Below are 22,998 nucleotides of genomic sequence, written 5' to 3' on the forward strand. Positions count from 1 at the left end.
TTTGTACACACACCATGAATTCATTCACCATACCATTATTGCTCATGTGGCTTGCCCTGTCTATATGTCTATTAAATCACCCTTGGTTACTGTAGCAAGTTTTGTAGTTGGAGTCCAGGTTCATAGTTCCTTGAAAGTGGAGTCACAGGTAGACACGATAGTGAAGAAGGTGTTTGGTATATTTGCCTTTATTGGTCAGTGCATTGAGTATTGGAGTTGGGAGGCATGTTGCAGCTGCTCAGGACACTGGTAATAAAATGTGAGACTGGATGAACACAGCAGGCCCAGCAGCATCTCAGGAGCACAAAAGCTGACGTTTCGGGTCTAGACCCTTCATCAGAGAGAGATCCTGAGATGTTGCTTGGCCTGCTGTGTTCATCCAGCCTCACATTTTATTATCTTGGATTCTCCAGCATCTGCAGTTCCCATTATCACTCAGGACACTGGTAAGGCCACTTTTGGAATACTTCCCTTGCTTTTCTGCTATTGACACTGCTCACACAGTCTGATATTTTTGATCACCTGCAGAGACATATTATTCAGCCTATCAACATTCTGCTCACACCTTTGATATCCCTGCCTATAAATTTTGTGCCTGTGTGCTTCTTTTTACTCTACCTGACAAAGGACCAATACTCTGAAAGCTCTTGATTTCAAATAAACCTGCAACCTGGTGTTGTGTGACTTCTGACAGAATCTAACGCTGTAGTAGAACTCTTAACTCCCTCCTCTCTCTCTCCCTCTCTCAATGTGATGCCAAACTCTGAAGTTATATTGAAAAACACATCCATGAATTCTCACATGGCTATCCCAATTGATGTCTTAGTTTCCCAAAAGTACTTCAAAGAAATCTGGTGCTGAAAAAATCGGGGAAGTGGTTACTATTGTTGTGACAGATACAAAAGCAGTTGAAGTTCTTGACAAAGAAGTTTGTAAAGATGTGCAAAGGCAGTCTTGAACGAATGAAGCCTTGAAACATAGAGCTCTCTGACTAATGCTGCCTCACATAGCACAATGGCTCAGTGGTTAGCACTGTTGCCTGGGGCCTGGGGCCTGGGTTCAATTCCACTGTCAGGTGACTGTCTATGTGGAGTTTGAATGTACTCCCTGTGTTTGCATGGTTTTCCTCTGGGTTCTCAAGTTTCCTCCCAGAGACCAAAAATGTGCAGGAATGGCTGTGCTAAATTGCTCATAGAGTCCAGGGGTGTGCAGGCTAGGTGGATTAGCCATGGGAAATGCAGGGTTAAATGGCAGAGGGGTGAGTCCAGGCAGGGTCCTGTTTAGAAGGTTTGAGTGGACTCATTGGGCCAAATGGCCTGGTTGAATTCTGGACAGATTCTATCATTCTGGATAGACTGCAGAGGATAAAGTATACACTTTATCCATCATGCTGCACCTATTCTTCTAACCTCTATTCCTCCTTTCAGAGTAGTATTGAGATGTGTGAAATAAATACAGGTTTCCTCAACCTTTCTTCTTGCAGTGACAGTGTCAGTGCTGTGGAAACTAAAAAAAAGTGAGATGTAAAGCATAATGCATTGATGCACTAACTACTGTGTAACTGAGACTTTAGCCACTTTGGGTGCAGTCAATGAGGCAAATGTCTGGCATATGCTCACTGTCTGTCCACTGAACTGTGAATGATAGTTGGTATGAAATAAAAACTAGAAATAACTTGTAACATAAACACTCTTAAAAACACTGAGAACCAACATTTCCTACACTTGAGTTATCTCATCGAAATGAAATCTGAAATGCAATCCCACCCAGAGGTTCAGTCACCAAAGCTTGCACATTAGTACAATTGCTTGTGGCAACTCTTTTATCATTCAGCCGGTAATATCAATGAGTTAATCTGGCTTTTGAAGTTCACTCTAAGCAGTTGGACAAATTTCACAGAAAACAACAGACTCCACATTAGAAGTTCTTGTTTATTTGTTGTATATGATTTTGAAAGACTGTAAGGTTAGTTGATGCATCTCCTCGAAAAGGAGCAGAACAATTGCAAGTCTGAAGTTCAGAAAAAGTGCGAATGCTTTCCCATGCCTTTGATTACAATGATTCTTCAGAAGGTTTGCGTTATAACATTTTGTTTCTAACATGCAATATACATGGCAAATATAGAGGGTATTATCCTCATTCAAGTATTTGTACTTAAATTTGAAAAGGAAAATGTACAGGATTATTATTAAATTGGCTGTAGAGGGCGTTTAACTAGATCATATATTCAAAGAGCCAGAAGACTATGTTACATTGAATGTGCTCTATGACTGTTTAATACTTTTATGTGAAGACAGTCACAAGATTTGTTTCAGTCAACACCAGATGATTTCTAGAATCGTTTATTTGCGGTAAAATAACCAAAAGTACCGCAGCTAAGTCAAAACTGTGTTAGGTATTCACAGAGTGGCGGTAGTGACAATCTATCTCCAAATATCTGCCAGGATCAGCTACAGTAGTGCACTGTGGATCCTGGAAATGTGAAATAAAAGCAAAAACGCCACACTGGGCTAGTCAGGCAGCATCCTTGTAGGATAAAACAACAGCGACTTGATTAACCTGAAAGTTTAGTTATTTTGATTTTATTAGTTCAGAAAAAAAGTGTAGAAAAGTAAGATGATAGAGAAAAAAAGAATTCCCGCATTGATTCGAAATTGCAAGCCAAGTTTCCTTGACAGTTTACTTGTGAATTGTTAAATTACACAGAACTGAAAGTTCATTGTGATCTGCGCTGGAACATCTGAAGCAAGAGCAGATCACTCAGCTCCCTCCGTTCAGGAGTGAAATATTATCAGGATTCCCACTCCTGATTGCCTTGTAACAAACCCCATTGGAATGGTATGTGTTTGGGCGTGGGATCCCCACAGTTCTGCCGGTTCTTTTCACTTAAACAGGCTACCCCAGCATTTCCGGACAAAGGGCTGCCGAGCAACTGGACCCTTCAGCTCGGAGTAAGCACCTACTAAACAGTGGAAGGGGTGAACAAAAGGCGAAAGAAAAACCAAAATTAAAGTCAAATTCCCTAAATCCCTGTCATGGTCGCGATTATGAAAAGTTATCAGTTTGTTGCCGATTTTGTAAACACTGCCAGATTGTTCTTTGTGGATGATGCGGTAGTCTACAGCTTTGCACATTTTCTGACTCATTATGACAGAATACACCATGCAATTCCAACAGTAAGAATCTTGAGGTCATTATCATTGCTATAAATAGGTTCGTTCACACATTCCTACTGATTCGGCTACATTTTCAAAGAAACGTGGATTGACAGTAAGCAGGATACTGCATCTGACTGTGATGCGGTGTGTCTTTGTCCAGGGCTAGTCAGGATTACGTTCCCAATTTGAGCAGACATGTGTACAAAACCACTCTAAAGGAGGATTAAAGTTTTGTTCTATACTATGACCAACTTTCCCCAGGATGCCTCATTCCTAACCAATCCCTTTGCAGTCTGAAGTTTAGATGATGTCATGGGATCTGAAGAGGGAGATGAAAGGGATAGAGTATAGCCACTGGCGCTGTGAACTGCTTCTCTCTCACACACACGCAGTGCAGAGCCGTCGTCGCTCCCAGCTTACTCCGATCAACTCCCCATCACACAGCTCAGGAAGCTCGCTCGCTTTTCCCTTTCGGAGGGCTAGAGGCGAGCTAAAAAGGATCTGCAGCCGAGACAAAAGGAAAAACAAAAAGGGAAGCGACTTTCCAGGTATATTATAGCGCCACATGAAGTGGGGGTCTGTGCGCTCGCTGCCGTACCTGGTTCCCCGCTGTCTTTGATCGCTCACTGATCCCGGATCAGATTACCAGTGGGCTGCACTGCAATGAGACACTGCCGGGCGATCAGAGACAGAAAGCTAGGCGGGGAACTCCGAGCTGGGGACGGGGGGAATGCATTTTAAATCTGAAAGCCGAGAAGATCAAAGACAGGTGGCTGGGGTGGTTAAAGAATTGGCCGGTTTGTGCGTGGATGTGCTACACTTTGAATGGACTGGGTGGCTGGGCAGGGATTTGGACGGGGTGAAGCGGGTGGGGGAGTCAGCTTTTAGATGTTTGTGTGTGGCTTTCTACATGGGCGGAGAATGCCTGTGTGTCTACATGAAAGAGGCGAGCTGGCAGCCCGGGGGTTACGAGCTTGGAGCGATGGACAGAAGGTTCACTTGTGCCGTTAACATCGGCAGAAAAAAAACCCCGCTTTTCAGGACACCCCCCACCCTCCCTCGGAGACTGTGTGTGCATTAAATCTCAGGGTCCATTTGGAGCCATCTAAAGAAAAGCCGCCGCCAGCTGGGCTGGAGGTAAAGGAGAAGCTTACACTGAGATATCCCTAGTGTTCCTGAATGAGAAAGGATTGCTGTAAACGGGGAGCGCCGTTCGGGCGGTTTTCCCAACCCCAGCCTGTCACTAGAGAAAGCAGTCTTTAGCCCGAAGGTGTGTTTGAGACAGACTGTACTCAGTGGAACATCTAAGATCCCCCTGAGCCCTTACCCATCCAGCCGGAATCCGGGCTGAGCTGCCAGTTCCTTGAAGGATCTGTTCCCTCAAAAACTTTCCCTGCTGCCTCCCACCCTTCCCCAACAGGCAGCCATACCATTCGGCCAGCGGAGCCTGAGTTTTGGATTCGATAGTCCCCGCTTGGTGTGGATTAACTGAGCGCGCCATGCTTAGAAAGTGAAAAGCCATTGCCTTTACATTTCATAATAAGGCGACATTCTGCAAGTCCGGCATTGAGACTTGCATTGGATTTTGTGATCAACTTCAGGAATGTTTAGGTTCGGGAGATGGGTGTGGGGGGCGAACCCCAAGTTTGTTTGCAAGTACAATAGCATGGGTGTAGAAAGACTTTAATATTTGGATGTATCCTTGGTCAGAAACATTGCATCTGTTTGCATGCAATTTTGAAAAAAGTGCAGTTGTTGCAGTTCAATGTTAGCAAGGGTCGCGGTTGTCTCTGACCAGGATTTCTTTAAAATGCACAGATTTTGTGTCACATGAGCAATTGTTTAAACACTTCATCGAGGTTTTGTTCCGTTGCTGATCTAAGCACCGATTGTTTGATGCAGTTTTTGTTTATCTTTACTTAATTTATCCACTTGAATCTTACTAGAAATCTTCTTCACTTTCCAGTTTCTCCGTTGCTTGATAAGAAATCTGGGGTAGATCTCAGTGGAGGAACCTTTTATCGCAGGAATGAGAGCCGGGATATCCCACAAACAGAAATGCATGTTGCAACACCTGCTGATCGCTTTGTTGTGTCTGGTAAGGACTTTGTAATTATGTCTTTGTACCAGTCCTTGAAAAAGTCGCGATTTTCCAGCATCATTACAGGGACGAATGCTATCAGAAGATTCCAAAACGATGATTATGGTATTTTGCGTTCAAATATAATGAGGATGTACTTTGCATCAAAATATAGAATACGTTAACCAAAAATGGCAGTTCAGTTCTCTTCTGCGGATTGGCGTGTTTACTAAAAGATAAAAAAGTATTGCCTACTACTTACCAGTTCTATCTATTTTCAGGAAGCAGGTCGCACAAAAGTCTCTCGCTATAATTTTACAAAGGATTGTCAGTATAGTTAAGTCCAAGAAAAAGACTGCACTCCTTCGGCCAAATACCAAGACCAAAAAATCCTTTATAAACTGATGATACTGCTAACCCTTCGAAGCATTGATTAGTTGCATACATTTTTTTAGAGTCCTTGTTCATTAGGAAAGATCCAGGAAAGAATTGATTTATTAATGTACTTTATTCATAACCCACTGAATACAGTTAGTTTTTGTTATTGTAGACTCATCGCAGAGTAGCTATGAAGGATTTGGCTTTTGAGGTTTGAACCGTTCTGATTGACATAATGATAGCTTTTGCCTGATCAGAGTGCAAATTTGACGTGATAAAATATTTGAAGTTATGTTTCCACTGAATCTGAATAAGTTTTGCTTTTGCCTTAAATCACAACCAAACATCTTCCTGTCACAAAAAATATTTCAGGTCCTGAGGTGTTGAACAGAATACGTCAACAGAAAAAGAACAAACAAGATGTGTTAAAAAAAACTGTAAAATCTATGTAAAGCAGCTACTATTTACAACATAGACTTTTTTTAAAAATTCCATATGAAGTAATTGTGTACCATGAAATGTCATGTTAATATTTCACAGCTGTTTCACATCGGCTCCCTATTGGGACGCACATCAGTTTTATTATTTTTGCCTTTGTTTTCATATTTAACCTTAGACCCACCCCTTTCTATTTATATATCCTCCTCAAGCCGCACAACCTTCTGAGATGTCTGTGCTCCTTTAATTCTGAACTTTTGTGCATCCGTGCTTGTAATTGATGTGCTATTACTATCTATGTCTTAGATGCTGAGCCCCCAACGATTGGAATACACTCCTAAACCCATGCAACGCTCTGCTTCTCATTCCTTTCTTAATGTATTTTTAAAATTTCTCTTTAACTAAAGGTTGATCAACTACCCAAGTAGCTCCCTGTGTGACTGGGTTTCAAGTTTTATTTGATAATGCTACTGTGATACGTCTTGTGACATATTACTCTGTTAAAGATTCAATAGAAGGTCAAGTTGTTGTTGCCCCATTCCTTAATGACCTGCATTGGCTTCTAATTCCTCAGTATTGCAGACTAAAATTCTGATCCTCATCTTCAAACCCCTCTTGTGTCTTTGAGACCTCCACCAAATGTTTGGAACTGGCATTCCATGAGCTTTGTCATTTTATACAACCCTCCATCTCCTTCACCCCACCATTAGTAACCATCCTGTCAGCCATTCTGGAATTCTCTCCTGAAACTTCTCCACCTTTCCAGTCCTGTCATCTTCTGTAAGTGTATCCACAAAGTACGCCTCTTAGATAAAGCTTTTGATCACCTATTTTAATAATGTTTCCTTTGGTTTGTTATGATTTTTGGTCTGATTGCATTTCTATGAAGAACATTGGGACATTGTTATGTTTTAGAGTCAGGATGTCAATGCAAGTGTGACTTTGTTTCCAAATAAAAAGATTTCTCAGATGTATAAATCAATTACTTGTCTTGTCGCAAGCTTTCTCAGTTGTAAAGCTATCAGTAAATTAGGCACTCTAATAAAATTCACTAACCTTTCAAATAAATAATTTGAGCAAAGCAATTCAACTAGAGCATTTGGCTCTACTTATGTTTAAGTATTAAGGTGAAATGAGCCAAGCAAAGTAGTAGGAACACGAGAATATTTTTGCCCAGTTAAGATGATTTTCAGGACTGGCACTGAGCTATTCCTATTTGTCTCTTAATGCAAAACATTTCACTGCACACTATGCTGAATTGAAAATCTCTCCAAATCCTTTTGAATAAACTAGTTGAATTGAGACTAACTGCACTAGTTAATAGGCTAGTTAAAAAATAACTGAATACATCAAGTTGCACAGAATTTACAGAGCAGGGATATGCTGTTTGGTCCAACAGGTCTCTACCTGACATGTATTGCTCCTTCTACCTTACTTTAACTCATAAGTTATTAATTACATTTCTATTCCCTTGCTCTCCTCTACTTTTGTAGCCTAAATGAATCTAAAAATGACCTACCAGCCTGAAGATATGCCTGTCTTGTCACTTTAATGTACTATAATTTGTTCTGTTGTGTATTTGGCAAGTCCAGTTGGGGCCGTAGAAAAGTGCAGCCCTTTAATTATGCAAAATGAGAGCTTACTCAGTCAATAGTGTTTACAAAATCGTAAATCTGTGTAAATGCATTTGTAGTAGAAGAAGCATCTCAGAACACTGCTGTAATGGATTCCATACCACACAGTGTAGAAGTTGGCTCATTCAGCCCGCTCCATCATTCAATAACGTCATGGCTGATCTGATAATACTTAACTCCATGTTCATGTCTTTTCCATCACGCCCTTCATTTCCTTACTAGTAAAACATCTGTCTATCTCAGCCTTAAATAGTCTCCATGCCCTTTGCAATAAAGAATTCCACAAATTCACTACTCTATGAGAAATTATTTCTCATCTTTGTCTTAACTGGGCACCCCCTTATACTGAGATTATGCCTACTCGTCCTAAACTCTCCCCATACAGAGAAATATACATTTTGCCAAGCTCCTCATAATTTTTTGTGTTTCAACAAGATGACCTCTTATTCTTTTAAACTCCAAAGAGCACATGCCAAACTTACTGTGATCAACCTAGTGAACCTTCTCTGGACTGCCTCCAATACCAGAATATCTTTCCTAGATAAGGGGCCCAAAACTGTTCACAGTACTCCAGCTGTGTGCTGAGTAACACCTTGTATATTTGCTTCTCTGCATCCATTCTGTGAAGTCCCCCAAAAATATTATATCTCCCAATGGGTTGCATCCCATTCTTCACAATTCTAGTAAGTATGGTCCTACCCACTGAACCTCTCCTTAGAAAAAATTCACTTGGTAACTGGGATCAATCTAGTGAATCCTCTCTGGACTGCCTCCAATATCAGTATATCTTTCCCAAGATAAAAGAATGAAAACTGTTCAGTTTTATAGATGTTGTATGACTAATGCCTTGTACAGTTTGAGCAAGACTTCCTTTTTTCATACTTCATTCCCTTTGAAATAAGTCCAGTATCCCCTAATATCTCCTGAACTTGCATGCTAGCTTTTTGTGATCCATGCACAAGGAATCCCCAAATCTCTGTGCTGCAGCTTTTTGCAGTCTTTTTCCATTTAAATAATATTTAACTTCTCTGTTCTTTCTGCCAAAGTACCACATTATATTCCATCAGTCAAGATTTTTCTCATTTACATACCCTGTTCATAGCTATTTGTAGACTTTTTGTGTCATCCTTACTACTTGCTTTCTCACTAATTTTTGTGTCAGCTTCCCACATCTGAGTCTTTCACATATATTGTACGTAATTGTACCTCCTGTCTAATTCCTGCGACACTGCACTAATTACAGATTGCTGTCCTGAAAACGCCCTCTTTATCTCACCTCTCTGTCTATTAGCCAATCCTATATCCATGCTAAAACATTGCCCCCAAACCCATGGACTGTAATCTTATTAAGTAGCCTTCTGCATGGTACCTTACCAAATATCTTTTGGAAATCCAAATATATTACCTGTACTGGTTCCCATTTATCTATCCTGCTTGTTATCCCCTCAAAGAATTCTCATCTCTCAAGTAGATTCTTTACCATCTTTTTAGTGTTGGTCCAGCTAATATTCTTTTATATATCACAAAGGAGCAATTACACAAAAACTACATTACAATTTGCAGATGTTTGTTTCTGCAAAGCCAATTTAATAAAGCCTTGTTTATCCTGTAGTTTTAAAGAATGCCAAGGATTTTTCATTCTTGGATGTTCCTTAACCCTTTCTATCTCTTTTCAGATTTCAACAAAGGGTGGTTTAAATTGCTGTACTTTTAACCACATATTCTTACACCTATTTTTATTGTTTGAATTTAGTAAGACCAAGGAATTTAGTGAAGGAATTACCAGAATGACACTCAGGAAAACAAATAGGCGGGCAGTGTCTAATAATAAATTTGGAACTTAACTTGATATCATGCTAAGACCGTTGCATGACCCAAATGCTAGGAGCTCCAGAAAAAAATGTGCCTTCTGTCAGAGAATGTTTTGATGTTGGAAACTGTGCTGATTATGTAGTATTAGCTCTCAGAGCAAAGTTATGCAGGTTTGGTTTATTCTGGAATCTTCTGACATGTTTGATGTCCCCACATTTACATCACTAGAGACATGAGACAATGGAGTCAAACCATGTAAGCAAACAGAGCAGATTGTAAAACTGTAACGTCACACTGCCAGCCTCCCATTGTCCCGAAAGCAAATGGCACAGATCAAGCATTCTTCCTAGAGATAACAAAATGTGGGGCTGGATGAACACAGCAGGCCAAGCAGCATCTTAGGAGCACAAAAGCTGACGTTTCGGACCTAGACCCTTCATCAGAAAAGGGGGATAGGGAGAGGATTCTGAAATAAATAGGGAGAGAGGGGGAGGCGGACTGAGTATGGAATAAGGAGAAGATAGGTGGAGAGGAGAGTATAGGTGGGGAGGGAGGGAGGGGATTGGTCAGTCCGGGGAGGACGGACAGGTCAAGGGGGCGGGATGAGGTTGGTAGGTAGGAAATGGAGGTGCCGCTTGAGGTGGGAGGAGGGGATAGGTGAGAGGAAGAACAGGTTAGGGAGGCGGGGACGAGCTGGGCTGGTTTTGGGATGCAGTGGGGGAAGGGGAGATTTTGAAGCTTGTGAAATCCACGTTGATACCATTGGGCTGCAGGGTTCCCAAGCGGAATATGAGTTGCTGTTCCTGCAACCTATGGGTAGCATCATTATGGCACTGCAGAAGGCCCAGGATGGACATGTCTTCTGAGGAATGGGAGGGGGCGTTGAAATGGTTCGCCACTGGGAGGTGCAGTTGTTTATTTGTTTTCAGTAGAACTGCTACTACCAAGCTTGCAGTTGCAACTGATACACCATTCACTCAGACAACAATACAATGCCAGACTTACTGCAGCATCAAAAATCAGAAAACTGCAGATGCTTAACACCTGAAAAACAAAACTGAAAAAGATTACTACGTAAGGTGGTATCTTGAAAGAACAAAAGCCAGTTAGCTGAGGTTTTAAGTTTAAAGATATTTCCTCAAACTTTATCTGCTTTGACTCCTCATTGATTTAGGGCAGCCAGAACTTTTATACAATAATATAATGAAGAACGGTGGTTGCTGGAGACCTGAAACAAACAAAAACTGAAATTGCTGGAGAAATTCAGCCTGTCTGGCAGAAAACAAAGTTAACATTTCAGGCTCAGTGACATGTCTCCAGAACTAGCTCTGAAGAAGGGTCACTGGACTGAAAGCATTAACGCCTCTTTCTCTCCTCAGATGCTGCCATACCTGCTGAATTTCTGCAGAACTTTCTGTTTTTGCTTTTTTTCAGAAAATATACACATTTAGTTTATGTCTTGTTGACATCAATTTTAAGTATTACTTTGCAGATTGCCTTTTCACAAACTGAAAGAAGTACATTTGTTTAATTAACCAGTTATAACCAAGCACCAGTTGTTTTCTCTCAGCTTCAGTGAAAAAGAAAAAACTCTTATAGAACTGAGTTTTTTCAGTAAATCTGCCTGTTTTCATTAGGTTCGCAAAGCTGCAGGCGAGACAGGAGACTGCCGGGAGCAGGAGTACAGAGATCAAGCTGGAAACTGTGTGACCTGCAAACAGTGTGGCCCAGGGCAAGAACTCTCAAAGGTATGAAGAGCTGAAGGATTTATTTCTCTGGTTTCGTCCTCTGTTTCCTATAATCATGGGATGCATCATTGAATCAGGTGCAACATTTAATATGCAAGTTCATTCTGAAATTTGAATCTCCATTACGTACACTTGCCAGCACAAGTTCTCAGTGAATGGAACTGAAGACTAGTCCTGGCAGAGTACAAAACACATGGTGATAGTCAGAGCTAAAGGCTGTGAGTTAATGTTCCTTCCCTTGGGTATATTTGAAACAATTAATTTGACTCGGTTGCTGCCTTAGACTTGAAAAGTGAGTGAGTTCATGTCATTTGGGTTTGTTTATGGGTCCTGGCACACAAAAGGGCACTGGTTCAGAGATCACAAGGAAACACAAAAGGTCAGGCATGGAGTCCCACTGTGCTTGGCATTGTCTTTTTGTGCATATGTAGTAAAATCAACTCTCTACACACTGGGGCTTAGACTGATTCACAAGTATTGCTGGCAAAGTCCATTTACATATGGGGCACATACTCAAGATGGAATAAAGAAACTTTCAAGCTGAAGTAAGCCTTGTTTTAAATGTTTGTTAAGCTCATGTTGGAATTGTTTCCAAAAAGACATCCTCTGAATTGAACCAGAACCTAGTTTGCTTTTTACCCTGATGTTTTGTTTCGTGCTGTCAAATAATCTGATGAAATGGTTGAAGGCACTGTTTTCAAAATATGTGCGCCAGAGGTTTCATCAGTGATGTGCATGCATAACCCAGGCTATGGGTCTGGCATCCCAATGCTGGAATTTGAGGGTTAGCTTGATTTAGATCTTCTGGAGGCCCTGCCAATTTTTGCTGCAAATTCAAAATAAAAGTTAACAGAATTAACTCCAGATTCACTGTGAAAATGAAGCTCATGTCCAGAACTGATTAAAAGGGCCCACTTTTCAAAGAATATTGGAAACATACACTGTACTTTAAAAGAAATAGATCATTTGTTCTTTTAACTCTTTATGTTCAGAATGTGATAAACAATTACTATTTTCAAAACTGATCCTAAAATAGTGTGTTTGAAATGAAACTGGAGTTAACAAAGTTTTAATATTTTACCAGCTAATTGAATCTCCCCACAGAAATCTAATGTCTAAAAATAAGTCTAAAATGCTCCTATAACTCTCCAGTGCTTAATTAGCTTGCTGTCAAGTGATCAAAATTGGCTTGTAGCGAGTAAAATCCTGATTTTAAAATCCAACTTGATTAAATCAGTTAATGATTAGCATGAAAATGGGAGGGGGAAGAGAGAGAAAAGTGATTTAGAAGTCCCATTGTTGGGGAAACTAGATTAAGTTGTTGTTTACTTTGTCAGACATAGAGGACTGTTTTGGCTTCAAGTTATCTTTAGTTCTATCATCTTGTTCCTACCCACATTAGAACTGCTTTACATGGTCATGCTAAGAAGTCAGGGACAATGGTGACTTTTTGTTTGTGAGAATGCCATGTCATCCATTGAAATTCAAGTGTTTGTTCTTGTGCACATTGTGCCTTTGTGCTCAACTAACTTCTTTGTTGTTCATGGACCATTACGAATTTTGCTCATTGGCCCGAGAACTAAGGAACAAAATTACACACAAGTTTCAGCAAGGGTAGTCGAATTAGTAATTCCTATTTAAGATATCATCATTTTCCTCTGATAGTCCAACAACCCTTTCCCTGTTCTTTCTTTTGCGCCTTGTAGCTTTGCAAAGAATATTTCTGTAAAGTTAATTCCGTTGTGTGCTGAGTTAGCTAATCTCAGCTAAGAAAGCAGCAGGAGCACTGTAATTGGGCTGGGTGCCCCCTAGGCTAAGGAGGGAAAATATCAACCCTTAATCACTCTTTAGTTTGTTGATGCTGGAAAATGCATGTGTGGACATTAAACAAAGGCAGCTGCCTTGCCTCCTGTAACTTGAGGGCCCTTTCAGAGCACTCTTCAAACTGCATCAGCAGGATATGGAATCAAGTTCCTTAGCAATGATTGAACTCATAATTTAGGCTGATAGTTCTATGAAGCACAGAGGGAATGTGGCATCGCTGAAGATGCTGACCTTTGGATGAGATGAAAAGTGAAGACCTTTGGTTGTTCCACACTGACTGTACGCTCCGCTGGTTCCTGTGGAGGTTGGAGAATATAAGGCTTATTATGATGTCAAAAAAAATCATGTATTGGGCATAACCAATAACATTAATACACAAAGTGGCTGTTTGTGAACGCTGTTAATGGGAGGGCAACTGTTCAATTTAATTAAACCTATGGCTAACTGTTAATTAGTAAGATGATCAAATAGCTATCAGCCCTGATTAATTGCATCAACAACCTGCATTCATGTAGCAAACGTAATATACTCAAAGGTTCCAAAGCACTTCACAGGAACTAACCATGCCTCAATTTCTGATTTCTTGGTCATTTTGGCTTTGAATCACTCCACCATTGGTTGCAATGTCTTCTGTTGCTAATGACTAAACACATTCTTGAAGAGCAAACAATTATCTTAGCTATCAAGAGATAACTCTTAAAAAAAGGATGATTCAGAGAGAGGAAAGTACATTGCTGTGGCCTTTTAAAATAATCTGTTGCTCACTCTGGTTTTGCATGTCGCTGGGCCAAATACTGGCAAAGTTTAATAAACTTGAGGTTGGCATTTTAATGCAGTGCTGAACGATACTGCGTTATCATTTAGATGTTAAACCAAGACTCCTGTTTGAGATCTCACAGCACAATTTGAAAAAGAACAGGGATTTCACTGTATTTTTAGCAAGCACACCAAATATAGATGATCAGGTCAGTCAGTCATCTTAATTATGGGATCTTGTGACATGTAAGTTTCCTGTCTGCCACATTTACTTATAACAATAATGACTGCATTTTAAAAATAAGTAATTAGTTCAGGATATGATAAGATCCAAGATAAATATATGTCTTCTTTATAATTATTTGCGAAATTATCTATTTATTACCTGTCACCAATAGTACTTTCTTACACCATAGGTTCACAAAGTTTACAAGCCTTACAAACATTGAGTAACACCCATTTTGTTCCTTACTTCTTTAATTAACTCTTTTCAGATTGAATGTTTTAGCATAAACCAACAACCAATATAATTTTATTATGAGATTCCCAACCTTTCTGAAGTGCAATTGGTGGTTTTCAGCTTAAAAAGGATAGACCTTTTGATCAGCAAAATGCCCACATAACTGCTCAACACAATTGTACAAATTCCAAGTGATCTGTTTTTGAATCCGTCTTAACCCATTATAGTTCAAATGTGGTAGAAGCATATTAAGCACATTTGTATGAACTTCAGTGATTGGAAATTTTTTCCTCAAATGTTTGGAATTTAATTAATTAGATCAGCAGCCAAACCGAAATTTAAGTTGGAAATAAGGAAGGAAAGTGAGACAATTAGAACACGTATATGATAACACGGTTCCTCATTTCTAAGTATAAATAGCTGTTTAAATGGTATACCTAATGAATAGCTTGATATTCCTGTTGTAGCATGCACAATAATTATACATAATTACACCATAAAAATGAAAATGCCAGTTTAGCTATTCAAACCCATTTATTATAAAAGTTCCAATATTTCTCACTGATAAGTTTCTTTGGTCCACTCCTGCTTGACATTTGCTGTAGACATGTACGCTTCAGGCATTAAGCTATAAAGTAGACAAAATTGGGACTGTTGCCAGTTACAAACACAGCCTACTCTATTCATTTAAACTATCCAATAAACTTCAGGCAAGCAGTGAATGTGGAACAAATGTTACTTTACAAATTGAACACATTACACAAGGTATCAATTCAATAAATATGTAAAGAGATTACACAGGGATTAATTTGTACAAATCTTAATGACATGTCTCATCAAATGAAAGTTTAATCTGGTTTGGGTCTAATATAGTATCAGAGATAATGGGAACTGCAGATGCTGGAGAATTCCAAGATAATCAAATGTGAGGCTGGATGAACACAGCAGGCCAAGCAGCATCTCAGGAGCACAAAAGCTGACGTTTCGGGCCTAGACCCTTCTGATGAAGGGTCTAGGCCCGAAACGTCAGCTTTTGTGCTCCTGAGATGCTGCTTGGCCTGCTGTGTTCATCCAGCCTCACATTTGATTATCCTGGGTCTAATATAGAACACTGTTAACGTATGTTAATTTAAAAGATCCGAAAGCTTAGAATCATCAACTGGTCACAGTATGGAGGAAGCTTATTCGTCTCGTCATGTCAGGCCAAGCAAATCTTTTATAAAAGTTTACCATGACAATCTTAGTTTTGATTTCTATGTCTCTACATATAAAACCCAGGGTCACCTATGCTTTTTTGTAAAACTCGTTTCTCAAGCTGCCCTGCCACCTTCAATAATTTATGCATATATATCCCCAGGTCTTTCACCTCCCAGTGGAATTCAGGTAGCTTAGCTAGTTGTTTTGTGATACAGACCAATACCAACAGCATAGGTTCAATTCCCTTACCAATTTAGGCATGGTGACCCTCAGGTTAAGTCATTACTAATTGTCTTTCTCATTGGAGAACAGTCCTATGGTGTGGCAAGACTATGACTTTACCTTGTCTTTCTCTTCCTGTAACTCCTTTAAAATTGCACCCTTTATTTAAGTTGTACCTACTCATTCTTCCATTCCAACTGTATTACTCATCCTCTTTTATATTAAATTATATCTGCCACACATCTGCTCCTTACACCAGATTATTAGTTTAGATTACATTCCCTACAGTGTGGAAACAGGCCCTTCGGCCCAACAAGTCCACACCGCCCCTTGAAGCATCCCAGCCAGACCCATCCCCCTATAACCCACTCACCCCTGAACACTACAGGCAATTTAGAGTGGCCAGTCCACCGAGCCTGCACATCTTTGGACTGTGGGAGGAAACCGGAGCACCTGGAGGAAACCCACGCAGACACAGGGAGAATATGCAAACTCCACACAGACAGTCGCCCGAGGCTGGAATCGAACCCAGGTCCCTGGTGCTGTGAGGCTGCAGTGCTAACCACTGAGCCACCATGCTGCCCCCAATGTACCTTTTCAAAGTCTGTAACTATCCTCTTCACAGTTCACAAAACGTCCAAGCTTTTGTCATCTTTAGACTTTGGAACTGCATCGTGTATACCCAAGTCTAGATTCTATCCAAGTTCTGCTGACTCCTGAACCTCCTTCTAATCCAGAAAAAAAAACAGCCATTCACACTGACTCTGCTTCCTGTAAATCTGCCAATCTTTTTTTCAAGCTGACACATTGTTGCTCACTCCATGGGCTTTAACACATGTCCATTATGTAGCACTTTATAGAATACCTTTCGGAAGTCCATTTACGACTTCATCTACTGCAGTACCTTCATTAATCCTTGTTGAATAGTGCATGAGAATGCTCAGTCAAGTGAGTTAAAATGATTTCCATTTAATAACTGCTGGCTTTCCTGAATCAGCAATTGTCCAAACACTTCATTTTTCCACGGAATATTGTTTCTAAAACATTTCCTACAATTGAATTTAGACTCATGTTGGGGAAAGCTGGTGAGACAGAGCTATTATTATTGGACCAGTAACCTGGAGATACTGGTTAATCTTCTTTGTCAAATAGGTTCAATCCCAGCAATGCTGGTGGGGAATTTAAATTCAATTAATGCAATCCAGAATTGAAAGGAAGTCTCAATAACAGTGACTATGAAATATTCATTGATTGATGTACAAATCCTTCCCATTCATTAACGTCCTTTGGGCAAGGAAATCTGCTACCCTTACCCAATCTGGCTTCCGTATGATTCCAGACCCATGGCAATATGGTTGACCCTTAACTGCTCTCTGAAATAATGTGGCAAACCTTCTTTTTCTGCGTCATCATTATCTTTAACTCCAGAGATATCTAGCTTTGATTTCTTTACCCTGCCCTTCATGGGAATGTACCTTGACAGTATCAAACTATCTTCCCTTGAAAAGAAGCCAGATGTTCAATTACAGTTTTGCCTGACAAACTTTGATCTCAGTTTACCCCTATGCTCACCCTACATGAATTGACCCCTCTGAAATTAAGTATTTTTACTTCAGAACATTCCTTGTCTTTTTCAATAGCTAATCTAAACACATGATACTGTGTTGCTGTTTCATAACTGTTCCATGTTGCACAGAGGTGTAGTTAAAGCGTCCTAAGTAAATAGTCCCAGTGGATGAAAAGGCTGCTGTTATATCAAAGAGAGACAGCAGATACTGAGTGTAACTTGAGTGTCACCACACCTAAGGCAAGGGACAATATTGAGAAAGCAGAGCATTCATCATAACTTCAGTCAGTATAGGAATTGAGACTGCACTGTTGGCATCACTCTGCATCACAAACTAACTATCTAGCCAATTGATCCCAAGTTAAGTAAGTGGGCATAATACTGGCGAATAGAATATAATATCGGAAAATGTGAGGTTATGCACTTTGGCAACAAGAATAAAGGAGATGAATATTATTTAAATGGAGGAAGACTGCAGAAAGCCCAAATGCAGAGTGATTTAGAATTCTCATCCATGAATCACAAAAAGCTAGCATCCAAATTGGGTGGATAATTGGAACAAAAAACGGAATGTTGGCCTTTTTATCAAAGGGAATGGAGTATAAAAGTAAGGAGGGCTTTGTTAAATTATGCAAGACACTTGTCAGGAAACAGCTGAAGTTATGTGAACAATGTTGAGCCCCTATCTAAGGAAAGATATACTGGCATTGGGAACAGTCCAGAGAAGGTTCACTAGGCTGCTGTCAAGTATGGAGTGTCTGTCTAATGGGGAGAGGTTGATTGGATTTGTCCTGTTCTCATTGGAAAACAGAAGAATGAGAGGCAACTTTTTTGAACATACAAGATTCTTAGGGGACTTGACAGGGTAGATGTGGAAAGCTTGTTCCCCCTTGTGGGTGCTTCTAGGACTAGAGACCGTAATCTCCAAATAACAGGTTACACAATTAAAACAGTGATAAGAAGGAATTTCTCCTTTAAGAGGATGGTGTCTCTATGGAATTCCTTACCAGAGAGGGTTGTTGAGGCCAGACTATTAAGTATGAGACAGACTGACTTATAATCACCAGGGGAATTAAGGATGGTGGGGAAAGTGACAGGAAAGTGGAGTTGGAGATTATCAGGTCCAATTGAATAGCAGAGCAGACTCAGTAGGCTGAATGGCCTACTTCTACTCCTTTGTTTTATGATCTTATGGTCTTAAAAATTGAGAAGGCAAGCAGCATGTCGATCTTTATGGCGAGTGTTATGGACCAGAACAGACCCCATCTAAACATATTAAGAATTTAGTCTAGACCCTAATGTTTTCTTATTCCAAAGGCAAGTGTGAGGCATTGTATTCCAGGTGCAATTTGATTGGTTAAACTACACAACTTTAAGCAAAACACATTATTTTTATACCACAGTTCAGATACAAACAAAATAAAATAATTGGCTTAACTGTAATTCTATTGAAATGCTTAACAGAATTAAGTATATATTAGCTACTACTAATCAACTGTTCCAGTAAAGTAACATCCCATAAACACACTCTTGGCAAAGGCGAATTTAGTAAAGTAGATTTTTTTCATGTGCAAATCTATTAGCAGGAAGAGAACCTCAACTTTTCACTGTAACAGAGAGAGGAATTAGGCCTTCCACATCCAGCTTCAAGATCCCAGCAACTGTTGAAAGCTAAAACTAAAAATCCTAGTTCTGTGGGAGCTTCATCCCACCCATTCAGGCTGCTTCTATTGTTTGAACTTTAAACAACCCCAGGGCCTGAAAAGCTGTTTACTTTATTAGCTTTGAGCAGACCATTCGTGACCTCCTAAACAAAGACCAGGGCAAAATACACCTCTTAAAGACATAGGGATTGGAAAACAATGATGTTTTGCTTTAATTGTGCAAGGTTATAGTGAGATCACAACTGGAATTCTGTGCGCAATATTGGTCTTAATATTTTAAGAATACTTGCCTTGGAGACAGTATGACTTAGGATTAGACTGGATCCTGGGGTTAGAGAGCTGTCTTATGATGAAAACCTGTAATTAACCTTGAGAAGGTGGCTGTGAGATGCCATGCTGAACTATTGCAGTTCATTTCATGTAGGGAGACCCACAATGCTGTTCGGGAGGGATTACCAACATTTTGATGCAGTGAGATTAATTGAACAGTGACAGTGAGAGGCTTGGAAGGGAACCTGCAGGTGGTGGTGTTCCCATATATCCTTGTCCTTCTACATGATAATAGTTGTGGCGTTTGGAAGGTGCTTTCTAATAATGCTGGGTGAATTCATTCACTGCATCTTGTAAACTGTCCAAATTCGCTGCCACAGTGCATTGATGGAAGGAGTGAATATTTGTGAATGCAGTGCCTGTCACACAGTTTAGTTTGTCCTCAATGGAGTCAAGTTTCTTGAGTGTTGTTGAAGTTGCTCTTAACCAGGCAAGTGGGGAGTATTCCATCACACTTCTTATTTATGCCTTGGAGACAGTGGACAGGCTTTAGGAAGTCAGGAGGTATGTTAGCTGCTTCAGAATTCTCAGCTTCTGACCTTCTTTTGTAGCCACAGTGACTATGACTAGTCCAGTTCATTTTCCAGCCAGCGATCGCCCGCAGGATATAGATAGCGACAAATTCAGCAGTGATAATGCTTTTGACTGTCAAAAGGCAATGGTTAGATTCTCGCTTGTTGAAGATGGTCAGTGTCTGGCACTTAGGTGAATGTTAACTACCACTTGTCAACCAGAGCCTGGATGTTCTCAAGGGAATGTTGCACTTGGTATGGACGGCTTCAGTATCTGAGAAGTTGTGAATAGTACTGAATATTGTGCGATCATCAGCAAACATCACAGTTTTTTGCCTTACGTTGAGGGTAAGATCATTGATGAAGCAGTTGATTGAAAAACAAGAGGTTATAATTTAGAAATTAGGGATCACCCATTTAAGACAGATGATGAAAAATGTTTCTTTCAAATGGCTATGAGCCTTTGGGCTGTCCTCCTCAAAAGGTAGTGGATGCAGCATCTTTAAATATGTTTAAGGCAGAGGTAGACTGATTCTTGATTACTACAGGGATGAAATATTGACAGGGGTATGTAGGAAAGTAGATTTCAGGCTAAAACCATTTTAACCATGATCTTATTGACTAGCAGAGCAGGCTCAAAGGGCTGAGGATCCTGTTTCTTCTATTCCTTGTTCACAGAAGATGGTTGGGTCTAAGGCGCTAGCCTAAAGTGCTCCTGCAGAGATTGAGGAGTTGAGAGAACTGAACTCCAACATCTACAGTTATCGTCCTTGAAGCATACAAGTTTTTGATGTGGTAGACATTTAGGAGGTTTTTCTTGATGGCTGCAGAATTTAGAACAAAATGTACATTCACAAGATAAGGGTGAGATGGAGATAAGGAGAAATTTCTTCACTAAGAAGGTTTTAAATCTTTGCAATTCTCCATTGCACAGAGTTGCAGATGCTGCTTGGTTGGAGGTTTTCAAGAACAGATTTTTGGTTTGTTATGGAATCAACGGATATGGGGAGCAGGCAAGAAATTGGAACTAAGGCAAAAGAATAGCCATCATACACCAAATGTTGTCAAAGAGTTGAGAAGCAGCATGATCCCCTCCTGTTTCTATTATTCTCTTTTAAATCACTGGTCTGTCTGATTTATTTCAGTACAATAAATTGTTACAGCAATGAATTGACACGGAAATTTTCATAAGTTGTCCAATTTTCTTTTAGTTCTAATTAAACAGATCTAGTGAATTTATGCACTTTTTAACACAGCTGTCAAAAGGATAAAATACTTAGCTGAGTATCGCATTTGCTTAGGCAGGGTTGGCAAGTTGATAGGGACATAAAATGGGATGTAACTGCATTCCTGGTCCGAACCCACCATCAATTTACAGGGCTCACCAGCGGATCAACTGAGGCCATTAATCTGACAATTGACACCTGCTCCCATTGGACGAGAGCTGGGTGCAGTAGTCAATCAAAGGACAGTAAAACGGATGTTGGCCATGATGCCAGAATCTGCTCTGCATTGTTAGCTAGAATGTCGCTGCGATTCATTTGGATTGCATTCATTTTGGTGTCTATAAATAAAATCTCATCTTTGGAATTGTCCATTTGCTTATCTGTGTGTGATGTTCTCAAAGATGGCACGGATGCAACTGTCACCAGTTTTTCAGCAGATAACCTATCTGGATAGCTCAGAGTAGCAGTAACAAACAAAACCCTGGGTACTCCATTCCATTCCTGTTGCTCAACAATGGCTCATTTTGTGTTAATTGAACTTGGAAGAAATATTTCATTTTTCTTTGCATGCATATTGTTCTCTTCTGTATTATTTTTGTATATTTCTAGCAAATGTGGCCTGATGCTTCTTACAAGTACTTTGGGGTTATGAGCCGTTCTGTTCACTCTGTTCAACTGAGTCCAGCCCTTTGGTCCTGAATAAGATCTAACAATTACTTCTTGAGGGTTTTACTTATTCAAGAAGGTGAGGGCAGGCATGGAATCATTGGAAGATGGCGCTTCAGGACTGCAAGGAAAAAACTTCGAGTAGCAATCCAACAGACTGGATTAACCACCGATATAATGTACTCGATTCTCACCCTGTTGAAAGCCAAGGTTGAAAATCAAAAGGTGTGAACAACCCATTCCATCAAGAGCCATCAAGTCATTTATATAAGTTGTTACCAGTTGAGTTCCCAGCACTGATGGCCGTATGGCACACCCCTTGTCGCTTCTTGACATCCACATAAAAGCCCATTTCTGTCAGCTCTGTGTTTCCTGTTAGCTAGCCAATCTTTTGTCCATGTCACTATGTCACTTCATAAACCAGGAGCTTTTTATTTGCAATAATTGGAAATCTATTAGTATATCCAACAGTTCCCTGTTATTCATACCACGTTACTTTTTTTCATATTCTCTCATAGGATGTGGATGTCACTGACTGAGCCAGCATTGATTACTTGTGCCTTGTTGCTCATGAGAACATAGAACATTACAGCACAGTACAGGCCCTTCGGCCCTCGATGTTGTTCCGACCTGTCATACCAATCTGAAGTCCATCTAACCTACACTATTCCATGTACGTCCATATGCTTGTCCAATGATGACTTAAATGTATTTAAAGTTGGCGAATCTACTACCGTTGCAGGCAAAGCGTTCCATACCCTTACTACTCTCTGAGTAAAGAAACTACCTCTGACATCTGTCCTATATCTTTCACCCCTCAATTTAAAGCTATGCCCCCTTGTGCTCGCCGTCACCATCCTAGGGAAAAGGCTCTCCCTATCCACCCTATCTAACCCTCTGATTATTTTATATGTCTCAATTAAGTCACATCTCAACCTTCTTCTCTCTAATGAAAACAGCGTCAAGTCCCTTAGCCTTTCCTCGTAAGACCTTCCCTCCATACCAGGCAACATCCTAGTAAATCTCCTCTGCACCCTTTCCAAAGCTTCCACGTCCTTCTTATAATGCGGTGACCAGAACTGCACGCAATACTCCAAGTGCAGCCGTACCAGTTTTGTACAGCTGCAGCATAACCTCTTGGTTCCAGAACTCAATCCCTCTATTAATAAAAGCTAAAACACTGTATACCTTCTTAACAACCGTGTCAACCTGGGTGGCAACTTTCAAGGATCTGTGTACATGGATACCGAGATCTCTCTGCTCATCTACACTACCAAGAATCTTACCAATAGCCCAGTACTTTGCATTCTGGTTACTCCTACCAAA

At 40.3% G+C, this 22,998-nt stretch overlaps 1 protein-coding gene across 5 annotated transcripts in view; it reads left to right on the top strand.

Moving 5' to 3' along the window:
• The first annotated feature begins 3,458 nt into the window (after positions 1-3,458).
• tnfrsf19 (tumor necrosis factor receptor superfamily, member 19) overlaps positions 3,459-22,998 on the top strand; it is a 75,904-nt gene continuing 56,364 nt past the window's right edge. For 2 of the 5 annotated variants that reach the window (XM_048533539.2, XM_048533543.2), the window contains exons 1-3: positions 3,459-3,706; positions 5,125-5,256; positions 11,138-11,248. In XM_048533539.2, the coding sequence (XP_048389496.1) occupies positions 5,188-5,256; positions 11,138-11,248 (180 nt within the window). In that variant the 5' untranslated portion in view covers positions 3,459-3,706; positions 5,125-5,187. Of the gene's footprint in view, positions 3,707-3,820; positions 3,928-4,121; positions 4,296-4,342; positions 4,429-5,124; positions 5,257-11,137; positions 11,249-22,998 lie in introns of those variants that run through there. The other 3 variants (XM_048533541.2, XM_048533540.2, XM_048533542.2) reach the window with 3 other exon arrangements.

The sequence above is a fragment of the Stegostoma tigrinum genome, chromosome 6 (genome assembly GCF_030684315.1).
Source record: "Stegostoma tigrinum isolate sSteTig4 chromosome 6, sSteTig4.hap1, whole genome shotgun sequence".
In the NCBI taxonomy this organism is placed as follows: Eukaryota; Metazoa; Chordata; class Chondrichthyes; order Orectolobiformes; family Stegostomatidae; genus Stegostoma; species Stegostoma tigrinum.